This window comes from Hibiscus syriacus, unplaced genomic scaffold, assembly GCF_006381635.1.
Source record: "Hibiscus syriacus cultivar Baekdansim isolate YM2019G1 unplaced genomic scaffold, ASM638163v2 tig00111237_pilon, whole genome shotgun sequence".
In the NCBI taxonomy this organism is placed as follows: Eukaryota; Viridiplantae; Streptophyta; class Magnoliopsida; order Malvales; family Malvaceae; genus Hibiscus; species Hibiscus syriacus.
The window spans coordinates 217,119-232,131 of NW_024063029.1; the positions used below are offsets into that span (position 1 = coordinate 217,119).

General features: G+C 35.0%; 2 protein-coding genes and 1 long non-coding RNA gene across 4 annotated transcripts; all 3 read left to right on the plus strand.

Moving 5' to 3' along the window:
• Positions 1-3,341: 3,341 nt before the first annotated feature.
• On the plus strand, positions 3,342-4,339 carry LOC120156781 (acanthoscurrin-1-like). Its single transcript, XM_039168037.1, has one exon. It carries the CDS (start codon positions 3,581-3,583, stop codon positions 4,337-4,339), a length of 759 nt encoding a protein of 252 aa, XP_039023968.1. The 5' UTR covers positions 3,342-3,580.
• Positions 4,340-5,190: 851 nt separating this feature from the next.
• LOC120156788 (uncharacterized protein At2g23090-like) lies at positions 5,191-5,820 on the plus strand. Its single transcript, XM_039168042.1, has 3 exons — positions 5,191-5,350; positions 5,435-5,475; positions 5,597-5,820. The coding sequence occupies exons 1-3, from the start codon at positions 5,278-5,280 to the stop codon at positions 5,714-5,716; spliced, it is 234 nt and encodes a 77-aa protein (XP_039023973.1). The 5' UTR covers positions 5,191-5,277; the 3' UTR covers positions 5,717-5,820.
• A 5,934-nt stretch (positions 5,821-11,754) lies between these two features.
• Positions 11,755-13,374, plus strand: LOC120156787. 2 transcript variants are annotated; one of them, XR_005519084.1, is made up of 4 exons: positions 11,755-11,916; positions 11,999-12,174; positions 12,453-12,661; positions 13,024-13,374. It is a non-coding gene; the product is annotated as an uncharacterized LOC120156787 (long non-coding RNA). The 2 variants fall into 2 exon arrangements; XR_005519083.1 differs by lacking the exon at positions 13,024-13,374 and having other exon boundaries at positions 11,763-11,916; positions 12,453-12,967.
• The last annotated feature ends 1,639 nt before the right edge of the window (positions 13,375-15,013 follow it).

Consider the following 15,013-nt stretch of genomic DNA (forward strand, 5'->3'; position numbering starts at 1 on the left):
TTAATGGCAGTTTCCTTATGGAAGGCTATTTCGAATCTCTCCGGCTTAAGCACTCCTACTTTACCATGGAATAGCATGTTACAATGGGCCAGTAGTTCTTGGAAAGATAAGTCGCTCCTCACAACTATCTTGAAACTTGCTTGGTGTGCTTTAATCTATTCCATTTGGGAAGAAAGAAATAGAAGATTGTTCCGAGTAAGCAAAAGGAGTGAGAAAGAAATTCTGATTTCCATTCAAGAGATTGTATGTATTCAATTAAGAGACATTAATATAAATAGATTAGATAGTATAAATTATTACCTTTGTAATCGTTGGGGTGTTGACAATCCTTTCTGTTGTAAGTAGTTGTTCTTTATCCTTCTGAAGGGATATTTTATGTAGCATAACTCTTCACATTAGATAATAAAATTAAAATTATCCAAAAAAAAAACAACAACTAATTCATGCTGAGAAAAGATGATTTAGAATCCTGTGCAGTATGTGAACATCGAGTCATTAAATCTTATTGCCTAATAAAATTGGCATAAAAGTAATAAAAAAAAGGTTGATTAGATGGTGGAATTATTGGATTGTTTAATCACAGCTGAAACGAAAGGTTTGTTTCTCCCACTTTATCTGAGTGGCAATTTGCTGGAAATGGACCCCTACTCCTCTAATGACAGCCATGTATTCTTTGGATCAGTGTCGTTTAGCAATTAGTTCTGCAATAATTTTTGTCTAAACGAACAATAAGTCTTTGACGGAACTAATTTATTAACTTTACTCCTTTTGAAAGTGGATAGCAACAGGTGTCATCTCTTGAAAGCGTCACTCAGTTTCAATTTTTATCATGTGAGGCTCTTCATTGATTGATTGCTGGGTTTCAACTAAACTGATCTTAGCCGACTCAAAACATTTAATGTTGGACCTGAAAAACATTGGGTTATCTAAGGTATTTTGTGCAGTATATCATGTTCAATCAATAGTGTTATGGAACAATATGCACATTGGACCATTTACCGTTGCAGGTGGTTCATTTTCATGTCGGTATCTTATCAATTTCAGTTCACATTCAATCATGTTGACAATACAAAAAGATATAAAAACGCCTGAAAAAATGGTTGGCTGGCTGTGGTTTCAGAATCTTCAAGCTTTATGCAGTTCCTTGCGCCTTTTTTGTTCATGGAATCAATGCTTTCGTGGGACTCTTTCATCTTTAAAGGCCGCATATTTCCTGTCCCCGACCACCTCCATTGCTCTCCATCAATCAACATATTTGATAATTTGTGTTTCTCAACAGGACCAATTACCAGTTCCTTCCATTTTCTAAACTCTTTTAGGCTCCGGTTTGCTTCCAAATATCGTTATATGGCTCGAGTTGCAAGCAAATATTAGGGCTGGGGAGGCTTGGAAACATGTAGAGATACAATCCTTATACTTGACCGGTAGTTTTGTGGTATGACATCCTAACGTAAGGTTAATTTTAAGTAATTTTAACGTAAAAGGTTATATAAATTTATAATATTTTGATTGCAACGTGTCTAACCAAAAATATCACTCTATCCAACTTATAATTTTTTGCATTTGATAAAATTTTCGATTATAATAAATTTATACAGTCTTTTAACCTTATGTTAACGAGTTGTATTTTAGATTTTTTTTTTGTAATTGTAGTTTATAATATAATAAAAAATAACTAGAATTCTATCTGTTTCAGATTTTTTATATATATATTCCATATTATTTTTAGGATTTTGTCTTCTAGAAGAACGTACGTATATGTATTAGAGCATGTAAGTAGGGGTGTGCAAATTTAGATATCGGATCCGATCTGAAAAAATATACCCAAAAAAATATCCTAATTTGATTTGATTAAAAAAATAATTTTATATTTTATATTTTATATTTGTGACTTAATGTAACTTATTCGATATATCTACTATAAATATATAATTACTCACACATAATAAATAATTAAATATCCTAATTTTTAATGGACTTGAGCTTTAATGAGTTGGTAAGTTATTTATTGGGCTAAAAATTATCTAAAATCTAAAAATTCAAATTTTGTTTTTTGATTTGCAGATAATCCAAAATTAAAATTTATCTAATCTGTATTTGATCTGATTATACGAAATAATTTTAAATATTTGATCTGAATTATCCAAAAATCACAAAATAAATCAAATATTCGAATTTCCATATAGGATGGATCAAATTTTTTGTACACCTTTACAGGTAGTATGAATGATGAGATTTGAACTATATTATTACGCATAAAGGACATTAAAATCTGAATCATATTTTTATACATAAAAAGATATTATATGGGTAAATGTGAAACCACTTGAATTATGTTCTTATAAACACGAATCTTAGTATCTGTGACGCATCTTCGAGAGATAAAATCTCTTCAGAGATAATATTGAACATGTTCTAGATCCCGTCAACATTTTTAACCACTATCGTTATGATTATCAATCCATGAGTGAAAATATTTAAAAAAAAAACTATAAAATTTAGGCTTAGTAGTAAAAAAAAATCAGTAAAAACAAAAACAATTAAACTCTTAAGGAAAATTTAAATCCATTTAAGTTTCTGTAATAAAAAATTTAATGAGGTAAATCTCTCTGTTGACATTGATTATATTGACAATATTTTTTGGAGTCATTAACATATAATTCACGTGAAAGATTTAATTAATTATTCTATTTGATATAAAATCATATAATTAATCTATTAGATTCAATATATATAAATGTATATATTCTATAATACTTTGAGATTTTTTAACGTATTATATTCCATTAGTAATAATTTTAATTCTTTAGGGAGGCAACAAAATAGAGGTTACTATTATAGTTTTCAGGTCACCGATTATAAAAAAAACTCAAGCTCGCATTTATGCAATGATAAAAGATTATGAGTTTTCTCATCATCTACTAGCATGTCGTCTTTTTGAAGAAATTCATTATATTATATTAAAATCGCATGAATAATAAGATAATTTACGAGTCTTGTCCCTCTAAAACGTTCCAGTGCCGTCCATAATATGAAATTCTTCAAAGCCCATTTTTATTTGAAGGCCTGCATTGCTTTCAAACCTGATTTTTTTGTGGATAATATTTTTTAATTCATCAATTGATTTTTATTGGATACTGTATCTTAGTCGTGGGACGATCCTCGTAATCTAATTACTCTATTTATAATATTAGGATTTAAATTATAAATTTTATTTAAAGAATTTATTATTCTATCTTATTAGATTAATTTTTTGAGGTTGATACTCCGGTAATTTAACAAAGGAATAGAACAAATACACGCATAAAATGCACTTTATGTGAGCTGTGGTCATGCAAATTGGCCTCATCACCAGAACAAGCCGAGTACGCTCCGGTTCATATCGCACCTCTCCACGTCCAATGCCACCACAGTGCATAGGTTTTGCACGTATATATAAATGCTCCTCCGTAACAGTGCCAACTCGTTCACTAAGATACGTATTTTGCATGGGTTTCTAAATTAACTCTCTGTTTTAATTAATTACTTTTCCTTTGAGCATTTTCTTACTGTATTTTTATGATTAATTTGTTGTGGAGTCATGAAAAGAAGTAGTGCAATGTTTTGGGGAGTGGTTTGTTTGTGTTTGTGGTTTTCTTCGACTTGTGTCGTTGAAGCTAAGAGGAAAGCAAGGTTTTCGAGTGATGTGAGTCGTAGAATGATAGGTATGGGATTAGGACACAGGCGTGGTGAAGTATTCGCCCATCATGTAACTGCAGATAGTGGTTATGGAGACTGCCCTGGTGCTGGTTCAGGGAGTAAGGGATGTGTAGGCCGTGATGGTGGTAGTGGCGGCAGAGGGGGAGGTATGGGCAATGGAGGAAGTGGTGGTTTTGGAGGTGGGGGAGGTGTTGGCAGTGGCGGAAGTGGTGGTTTCGGTGGTGGGGGAGGTGTTGGCAGTGGCGGAAGTGGTGGTTTCGGTGGTGGGGGAGGTGTTGGCAGTGGAGGAAGTGGTGGTGGGGGAGTTGGCAATGGGGGAAGTGGTGGTTTCGGGGGTGGGGGAGGTTTTAGAAGTGGGGGAAGTGGTGGTTTCGGTGGTGGCGGCGACGGAGGTTATGGAGGTGGCGGTGGTGGCTTTGGTGGTGGCGGTGGCTTTGGTGGTAGCTACGACCCGGGGCGTGGGGTTGGAGGTGTAGGGTTTGGTACTGGCGGTGGCTACAGTTACGGCAATGTAGGAGGTGGGGGTGGTGGAGGAGGGTGGTCAGGAAATGGCGACGGGGGATATGGTTCTCCAGGTGCAGGAAAAGGTGGCAAATATGGTTCAGCTTCTACATCTCAAAAGGACCATCCACGGAAATAACACTAATGATCAATGTTGTTGGGGGAGAGAATAAGGATGATATTCTCCAATTCATAGTTTCCTCAATTCTCCATTTTCTTTAGATTTTCATCAAATGTTGTGTAAGTTGGCTGCATCCTATGATATTTAAGGTTGTTATCTGTTTTCTAGTAAATGTTACAAAATGACAAGTCAGGGGACAATGAAATTTTTAATTTCATAAATAAATTTGGAAAAGTTGTTATATAGGTAGTCTTTTTATCTCACTCAAGTGATTAACAGTCCATTATTGACAGAATAAATAAACAACTTTGTGACTAATTTAACCTTTGATATTTCTGAATTGATACGGGATTAGCTTAAAACCTTTTCAGATCCAAACTTTTTTGGGTTCAGTATGAGCAGATTTTCGGGCTCAGACATGTTTGCTAGCTCTAGATGGGTTGATGTGAAAAATGATTGCAAACTCCCATCCAACAACTTGAAATTTAATCCAATGCAATGCAAATTTAGGACTCTTAAGGGTCCACCACTACTTGGTGTGCCGATTTCCACCAAGGGCCCTTGCAACCACCAACTAAACATTTATAGCGAATGAGCTCCAGCTGTAGGCTTTTACCCTCATAAGCTCCCATCTAAATGAAGCATGCACCTTGCTGACTTTGCGAGCCTATTCATTAATTAACTAGGTGTCCTTTTGACTAACACAGTGACTACACTTTCCATTCTATTTATCACTCAAATTTAATATCACCACCAAAATATAAGATTATCCTTCTTTTTATTTCTGTATCCCACTTTACACACCGCAGTTGGCTTATATATAAGTCTTTCACTCTCAATTTCCTGTGGACTCTAATAGCAAGCGAATCTTTTCTTTCTTGGTCTTTTTTTCTGGGTTGTAACTTCTTTGTCGCTTCCGTGGTGAGCCGAAAAATCTTAGAAGAATTGCAGCCGTCATGGGAGGAGGCAATGGCCAGAAATCAAGGATGGCTCGTCAGAAAAACATGGAGAAGAACAAACCTGCTAGAGGTAAACTTACTCTACTTTCACACCGTGAAATTTCATCCACCAGCTTTGAAGTTTATAACTTTTCTTTTCATGCGATCCTACTAGGCAGTCAGCTGGACTCAAACAAGAAAGCCATGACGATCCAGGTAAACTGTAAATATTCAAACTTAGAAATATACACATATATGTTTAATTGTTTATCCTTGAAGCCCTGTAAGTGAGAACCAAGTTTAAAAGAGGTTTGTGAATATGGATTGATGGTTGCAGTGCAAGGTGTGCATGCAGACGTTCATATGCACCACATCAGAGATGAAGTGCAAAGAACATGCCGAAACAAAGCACCCAAAATCTGACATCTATGCTTGTTTCCCTCACCTTAAGAAATGAATGAAATTATCCATGAAGGAAAAGAAAAGAACTTGCAGGTTGGACTTGAGTTTCCATTTCTTGTATTTTCTTTTATCATAAAATCTTAAGTATGTCAAAAAAATCCCGAAGGTGTATCGGATCATATAAAAAAAGTTCAAAATGTTCCTGCTATTATATATGACCATAAGTAAAATTATCTGTTTCAAGTTTCAACCAACCTATTATATAAGGCAGATTCTGGGAATTGAGTTTGTCTCCATTGTCAAGCAGAGCACCTAAAGAGTTCAATCTAACAAGACTGCAAGACAGTTTCTTATCCGTAGCATTACCACTTGTCTCATAAAGGAATATAAATCCCAACAAGACTACAAGACAACCAATCTTCATATTTAAAAGAATGAATGAATTTTCATGTACACTTTTAAACGAAGCGGTGTTTCTAATTGGCACCAGCAAAAGCATCCAGAACTAAAGATATCAGAATGTTAAGCCACGGACGAAGATGAGATTACCTTCAACATTATAATCCACTTGCGACGTGATGGAATGAAGCCAATTCTAAAAAGGGCTGCTTCTAAAAAAACTCATCGTTAATTGGGTCGGGCATTACAATTCCTATAGAAAATTGGAAATGCGTTTTACAATGCCGTTCCTAGCATTTCAAATGTCGACTCCGTTAGTAGAGGACCAGAGTGCCACAAACATAACGTCTCGGCCCTGTTGTTATGTCGTGCGACACTTGAATGGGAAAACTCCCAGATAAATCAGCCTTTCCCAACATAGGTTCATACCTCGAATTAACCCATCAAGAAGCCAAGTCACACTGGCTAAGGATCATCTCTCAGTTCATTAGTCGATCCCATAATATTATGTCCGAACAAACAAGACTCACATTAGTCTCGCGCCACAATATAATTCCAAAGCCATAAGTACTCTTGGAAGGGAGATCCCGCGGGGCATAGCGAATGCTCGAAGGCAACCCCACTCCTCAACCAAGAGCGCGATATAAGGCCCACAGGCCCTAAACCGTCCCTAAATATCATCCTAGAGAGACATCGTACCATCCACTTTGTCCCAATGCCCGCACACTTAGGTTCCTCATAAACCTAAGAGAAGGTCGCTTACACCATGATAGCTCCACATGCTAGCTCAGGGTGAGGGGTGGTGGAGACTCAACACCAGATCACTTCTCCCTAAAGAACTAAAGAAACTTACCAACTATGACACCAGTACGCTTTGGAATGTCTGAATTGAGGCCATTATCTTGACAGACCCTCCATCTTCATTCTTCAAGCTTTTCCTTTGCTCACGATTGCATTACCTCGGTTCACCACCAGGTTATTGTTAAGGTTATCTCATAGAAATGAGATGTCCCTACACAGAGCCCATTAAAAATATGGGTTGATGGGCCTCTTATCGCTAGATCACAGCACCGGACCAGACTGTACCGTCAGTTGAAGCGCGCGTTGAGGAAATGGACAGTGGCAGCAACACTCTCAAAAGCTTAACCAAACACTGCTAGGCCTTCAACTCTCTTCCGATAACCATTCGCTCTTCCATGGAAAAAGCTTCAACGAATCGTCTCTAACGAACCAAAGATGGAGGTTCTTCTTTTAATCTACGCTTCTTTTCCACCTCGTTATCGTTGTCGTTGGTGTGGTTGTTGGGATGGTATTTACTGAACCTCGAATCCAATCTAGTTATTACAAAATCTATCACCAATTCGATTATCTTTTATGGTGCTGGTTTACTTCCCAGGTAAACCCCCTTTTCTGGTACTTTTCCCTTAACCCAATTTGAGAATTTCAAAATTATTGGGAACAAATGTCTGAATTTTTTGCATTTTGATTGCTTTGATGGACATACTTGAAATTATGTCTCTTGGCCTTATCCCGTTGAATGCTAGGTGTTTACTTGATGTTTGCAATCGCTTTGCAGTAATGCGATTATTATATCTTGTTGGATTATCCGTTATCGTTTTCATGTTAAATTAACTTCCAAACTAACCGTGAGCTTGACTGTCTAAGCCCAAATTAAGAGCTGATCCAGTAGATCTCTTTACAGGCTGAACTGAATCACTTACAGCCACCTGTAAAATCTCCCCTCCCACAACATAATGAGTGACTACTGGACATTCAATGATATCTTTATTGCCATGCACGATTCTATTCCCATGCTGCGTTGGAACCAAGGAATGCCCCACATGATTAATTCCATCTTCGACTCCTATAATATTAGCCTAACGATTCAAATTCACCGGGGCCAACACCGGCCGGCGATTGCATCTCTAAATCCGGAGAAAGATTCAAAACAGAATTTTGACCATTTTGATCCTCATCTTCTAAAGCTACATCTTCCGGCCATACATCAGCCAACTTTTTCTTCAGTGTTGTCTCGAACTTCATAATTAGACGCTCGAAGATTAAAATCCAAAACCACCTTGATGACAAAGGAACGACCATTGGAGCGAATTGTAATTGACTTGGGTATATCAAACGGACTTGCTGCTCTAATAATTATTTTGGCTACTGAAAGATCCTCTTGACTCGATCTGGATTAGTTGGTCAATAGATCAGATACCATCGATTAATTCAAAAAAAAAAGCTATCCATGCCTATGAAAGATCCCCATTTATTACCCAATCGTGAGAAAAAAAAATTATATGCCAGCAATGCAATGGCACACCTAGGAGCATGATCGAGAAGAAGGATACTGGAATACAATCTTCATTTTTCAGCGGTGCAATGTGATCAAACCAGTATATTAGTGCCTCTCTCTTTACTCACATCGCCTCCTCTTTCTCCTCAACTGAGTCAAACATAATGATACATGAACTGGGATCATTGCCCCATTTAGCAATTTTGGCCTTGAATCCTTCACTTTGTAAAGCTTTCTGAACAAATTCAAGTTCAAAAAATTTCCTCATCATACTAGCCAAGGCATAATCAATCCACTCCATGCTTTTGGTCGGAATATTGAACTTTACTGTAGAAACAGAAGAGGTAGACCCAACACTCTTATCAACTCCCTCAACTCCCCCAGACATCGAAGATACTTGGTTTTCCAACAAACTTCTCTGCATGATCTATCATCTTTAATCCTTTATACTTTCCTCGAAGTCACTTAGTCAGCAAATGGATCCATATTTTTTCTATTCTCACCAAAGTTCTTCCGCGACTGCTGGAAACCCCTATCATTGCTTCTTATTACAGGCGGAAATCTTGCTTTAGCAACAGTGATTATTCTTCCATCAATCTTAGTGTTGTTCAGAATGTAAATCGCTTTCTCCAAATCTCTTGCTAAAGCAGATCGCACAAAAGCGAAGGTTGAATCTCTATATCTTGGTTGCCTGTTACATACCGGGATAAAACCTCTTGTAACCTTGCCATAGTGAGTGAATAATTCTCTAAGTGCACCTCTAGACACACGACGGCTAAGGTTATCAATGAAAGTCGTCCATTCTCCACCTTAATGGGACGATTTTCTAACTTCCGACGAAGCAGCATTTCCTCTCTCTCTCTCTCTCGTTCTCTCTCCATTTTTCCTTCGATTAACAATGTGACGTAACATGTTAAATTAATTAAAAAAAATCGCATTTGCCACTTTAATTATAATTATAAATTTATTTTACTATTAATTTTAATTCAAATAACTTTATTAATTTCATTAAATTAAAAACAAAAAATGTAAATAAAATAAATGTTATTTTTATTGCTATATTATAGTTATTGAATTTACATCATATAAATTATTTAATATGTTATTAAAAGTTAGTAACTATTTCAATTATTTATTTAAGTTTAGATGTATTTGATGAATTAATTTTTTTTATAAATTATATGTATTTTTTAAAATAATTTTTAAAATATTAAAAAATAAATTGTTATCATATATTTTATAAAAAAAAAACTTTCTATTTTTTAGAAGTATTGTTAAAAATATTAAAAATATATATAAAAATGATATTTTAGTTATAATTGATGGATCAAAGAAGATAATCTTTTTATTAATTTAGCATGTTATGTCACCCCTTACAACATTTAATGTTCAATATCCATTTTCTTTTAACAAAATCAAAAGTTTAATGTATAATTTGTAACTTTTAAAAATTCAATGAAAAATAAAGTTATTGTAACAAAATTTTAATAATTATTTATGAATTTTATCATATGAAAATATTAGTGGTGCATATTAATGTATGTTGTTAATAGTGCATATCGGTGTGTGTAATGCATTGTAGACTCATCCTAATTAGGGACGAGCATGGGTAGGGTTTGGGTCGGGTTTCGGCCAACCCGATCTGACCCCAAAATTTTACATCCTTCACCCAACCTGACCCGAAAAATATATACCCACTAATCGACCCGAACCGACCTAATTTTTTGAGATAAAATCCAAACCCAATCCGACCCAAAATAATAATAAAAATATTATTTTTGTTCAATAAAAATAGCGATTTAATTGAAAAAAATAATATATAAAGGGGTATTATTATAATTATTCCTAAATACATAAGGTAAATTATATTTTTTCTGGGTCAGGTCGGGTATTTTTTAACCTAAGCTCGAATCCGACCCGAACATCACCTTTAAAAACTGACCCGACCCAAACCCATTTTTTTTATAAAAAAAAACCAACCTAATCAGGTCGGGTCAAGTCGGAACCCATCGGGTTCAGGTCCCATGCCCATCCCTAATCCTAATATCTAGGATGAATATACAATAAGTGACATTCATTGAAATATACCCCTAATAACATATGCATTGGGATGCACCGCTAATATAAATTAAGCTAAAATTCATAATTTTTCACAATTTTTTAAAAAATTGATTTTATTTGTCATTGAATTTCTAAAAGTTACAAAATATACATTAAACTTTAGAATTTGTAAAAAAAAGGTAAATTCGTTAAATGCTATTAAGGGTGGCGTAACATACTAAATTAAAGAAAAATATCTCATTTGCCCATTTAGTTATAACTAAAATTTCATTTTAATATTTGTTCAACATTTTTAACAATATTTCTAAAAAAAATAGAATTTTTAAAATATATGAAAATAAATTATTTTAAAAAAAATCAATTATCAAACAATGAAATTATTTTTTATTAAGAGGAAATTATTTTATAAGTAATTATTTATTTAATTGTTGTTTTATTTGTAAAATTAAAAAAAAAAATTATAATTTTTGAAAAATCTCAATTATTAAACAATAAAATTATTTTTTATTAATGATATGATTTAAGCCTTTAACTTTGTTTAAAAAATTTAAATATGATTTAAAAATCATACACTCATAATATTATAATTCCATATCAATTTTTTATGGTATAAATTTAAAATTTATAATATGAAATTAAAAAAATAATATTTATTTTATTTATATTTATTTTATTCTTGATTTAACGAACTTAATAAAAATTATTTCAATTAAAATTAAGAGTAAAATGAAATTTTAATTATAATTAAATGATCAAATGAGATATATTTTTATTAATTTAGCATGTCATGTCATCTCTCTAATAACACTTAATGGTATTATGCATATTCTGTAACAAAATCTAAAGTTTAATGTTCATTATATAACTTTAAAAAATTTAATGTTCAAAAAGATAATTTTGACATAGTTTAATGACAAATTTGTATATTTTATCCAATCAAATTAATAATAAATTACTAGAATTTTCCTAATATCTAAACGTGGGAAAGAAAAATATCCAAAACTGTTCTTTTTTCCTTTCAAATTTGAACACATAGAAGCGCTGACGTGGTACTTTCTCTGCCTCTTCGAACCATGCAGTCAAAGGCCACGGGAATCGGGCCTATTTATTCGGCCCCAACTCCACTTAATTAAACCACGCGCCACGGCCAAATCATGGAAGGTTGAAACCATGAAAGGTTGAAGCTTGAACAAACAAAACGATATTCTCACGTGCCTTGACGATGTAAAAGCCAGTTGCAAACCTCCACGTGGGAGAAGGAAAGCAGCAGCGCGTCAATTATCAGACCATAATACCCATCTCAATCGAAAGCTCCAAAAGCATTGAATTCAATCGTTGCTCTCAAACCGCTAGGAAACGACACGTGGTACTCACGGAGACGACACCATCAGCGTAGATTAGATTTTTGGAGTTAAGAGAAGCCATTAAAATTCAGAATACGAACTGAGGAGTTCCCAGGGGAGAAAAAGAAACGAAAAGAAAACAAGAAGATGAGAGAGGTTTAAATTATTTCTCGTTTTTCTTTTCATCTTTACTTGATAATTAGTTTTCTGAATTTTTTGGTGGTCAATTTGGTTGCAGGGAATTATTTGAAACTTCCTCTCCTTTCCTATTTTTTTTCGCTTCTTTTCATTTCCCCGAAGTAGTCTTTCTCCCACCCTCACTCTCCTCTCAGACGAGAAGAAGGAATTTCAATTTTCAGTTGGTAGAAGAATTCATTTCATTAATAAAATTTCAACTCGGGGGTCGTAAAAGCGGTATGTCTCGATCAATCCTCCACCGTCTTATGTTTATTTTGATTCCTATTTGAGATCAAGAGAGATTTTCTTTCCTTTTTTCCTGGAATATTTTTTCTTCTACAATTGAACTGTCAATGCCTGTGAACCACGTGATATTATAATTGTCGTCCATATTCAAGAACAAATTAGCGAATTATGCCGCCAATACCATTGAAGGTGGAGTATCCCTACTTCCTCTAAAATTACTTAACTTATTACTTAATTAGCCCTTTTTTTTGTTATTGTTGAAAAAACAGGGCTGTTGAAGCTGCAAAAGGATGTCAGGTCGTGTGAATACCGGGATGTGCAAGTAATGTGGGAGATGCTGAGAAGAACCGAGCTTGAAATGGGAGAATCCCCAAAAGATGCAAAAAGCGACCATTGAAAAAATGGTTTTAATTTTCAATGGACTAGGAGATCTCCTTTTCCTCGCCGCGGCTTCTGACCACGGGCTTTTTCATTCCGGGTTTCATTTTTCTTCTCTTTTTTCCATCCTATGCACATATTTATATGTATCTCCCTGGTAGAAAGGTTTTATGTCTCGTAAGGATCCAAACCACAATATAACTGAGAGGGATTGGGAGGGATTGATTTTATGGGATTGCTCCCCTTCCTTTTTTATTTTTTATATCAAACCATTTGTATATATCAGCAGCTTACCAGGTGAATGTCAACTACTAAATCTCCGTGTTCTATCTCCTACTCTGTAATAAATATTCGGTATATGTGTTGATAATCTAAATCAAGGTTTTGGTATTTGGTTGAAGATGAATCTTCCTGGCCTTATTTGCTTATTAACCTCACTACATCTATCTTGACTTTGCTAAGATTATGAAGATGCAACAAGAGATTATGAAGCTAGCTTGGACTACTTTTACTTACATTATTTGGGAGGAGAGAAACAAGAGAATTTACCAAGGACGCTCAAGAAATGTTAATGCCTTACTCCTTGCTATTAAAGACTCTGTTGCTATTCAACTTAAGGGTAGAGAAATAAATAGAAATGACTATGTCAGTAATACTCTTTGTAATCAATAGGGTATTGAACATTGATGTTTCTGTTCTGTTGTATAGTGTTGTAAGTATTGATATTTTTATGTAAGAACTTTTTATATTTTGAAGCAGTTTACTGCTTTTGGATATAAAACTGATTGATTTATCCAAAAAAAAAAAGATTATGAAGATGCTGAGCCACAATAGAAAGCATTTGATCAACCAAGTTTTTCACCTATAGCTCATTGAAAGAGAGAACTTCTTGCTCCCACCAAGTATATTAATGCATTCAGAACTGATCTATCATTTATCTTCTTATTCCCCATAGATCCAGTACCTGATGCCGAAGGCTTCTGGAGAAATTGCAGGAGACAAAGAGATGGTGCCATGTCTCTTTTTACGGTTTGCATAACGGAGTCCGCTATATCCCATGAAGTCGGTCTATCTCTGGAGGAGAGCCTCAATCAGGATATGAAAGAAAACCTTGGTGTATTTAACTTGGACCAAGATTATCCGTGTGCCTTGCCACTTTCACCCCTGTGCACATATAACACCATTAGTTTACGTAATCAGGCATTCAGTAGATTTTGAGTTCAAGCTTTACTGGTCTTGATAGTCTAGTAGCTAGACGGGTCAAATCTCTCGGGACCAAGACACACTTTACTACCATTGATCCTACTATCTTGGCGAATCTTTACTTCACTTCAACCTTATATTCAAATAAGGAAAGGAACAGTGTAAATTATATTAATCAGGGTTCTAGGTTTTGAGATCATTGTTTTGGAGTAATTCAAGCATATTTATCCTTCATATGTCGGTTGATATTTTGTCTAAAGATGATCCTGCGTACAAGTGTAGTTAGCAAATGGTGACAGCCGACCGCCATGATAAGTTTGAGCTTTTAATTATAACTTACAATACCACCTCTCAGTAATTAGTTAATTACTCGTGGTTTTATTTATATCAAACCAAGATCATATCTTTTCACGCTCATCACCATCTTCCACAATCCACCGAGTGACGTAAAGGGTTGTTTTAAAATGGGCCGCCACTATTCTTCCCTCTCCTGAGCTTTAATGGTGCCATTTAATGGAGTGACGAGGAATCGGACTCCGTGCCTCTCGAATGCGAAGCGAGCACTAGATCATATGAGCTACAACCCCTTTGCAAATCTGTTTTCTTCCCTTATTTTCATTATGATCGTTGTGAATCCATGTCTGAGAAAGCAAACCAACGGTGGGGCTTGTAACAGCAAAAACAAAGTGCATTGGCAGTTGGTACAAAATTAATGCTAAAGGGTATCGGAGTTAAGAACGTGGCTGACGGCTCGCTTTCCCAGCCCATATTTTTTTGTTGCAGCATTGAAGCCTTCATTCATTTTCTCTCAATGACACTGTTCCTCTCCCTGCAAAAACAATAGTAATTAATCCCTTCTCTGCATCCCTACAGCCATGAGAGACCAGACAATGAAACCACATGCTTTCTTTTATTATTCACATACCCATTTCAAGCATTTATATATTATATTTTTTTATATCTTACACTACATGTTCACAGCCCTCAAAGGCATGGCATGGGCCGCTCTTAGGTACTGGACAATAATCACTAGCCAGTAGCCACCCACTTCACCTCCTTATCTCCACGGGTTTTCTGGTCGACTTTCTAGTTTCTCAAATCTGGGGTGACGAAAGCTTGTTCTTTCATTTGTTGTTCTTTAAATTATATTTTTGGTAGCTGGAAAAGAGAGATCCATCATCCATGCGCTGACTTGTGTTGCTGCATATAAAGGGTGTAATTGGAGAAATCAACTCTTTGTTCGGAGGAG

Bases quoted from the DNA above. Each gene is read 5' to 3' on its own strand.
- LOC120156781 (XM_039168037.1), top strand. From the start codon at position 3,581: ATGAAAAGAAGTAGTGCAATGTTTTGGGGAGTGGTTTGTTTGTGTTTG.
- LOC120156788 (XM_039168042.1), top strand. From the start codon at position 5,278: ATGGGAGGAGGCAATGGCCAGAAATCAAGGATGGCTCGTCAGAAAAAC. The intron at 5,351-5,434 runs GTAAACTTACTC...CGATCCTACTAG, and splicing joins GAAGAACAAACCTGCTAGAG to GCAGTCAGCTGGACTCAAAC. The intron at 5,476-5,596 runs GTAAACTGTAAA...TGATGGTTGCAG, and splicing joins AGAAAGCCATGACGATCCAG to TGCAAGGTGTGCATGCAGAC.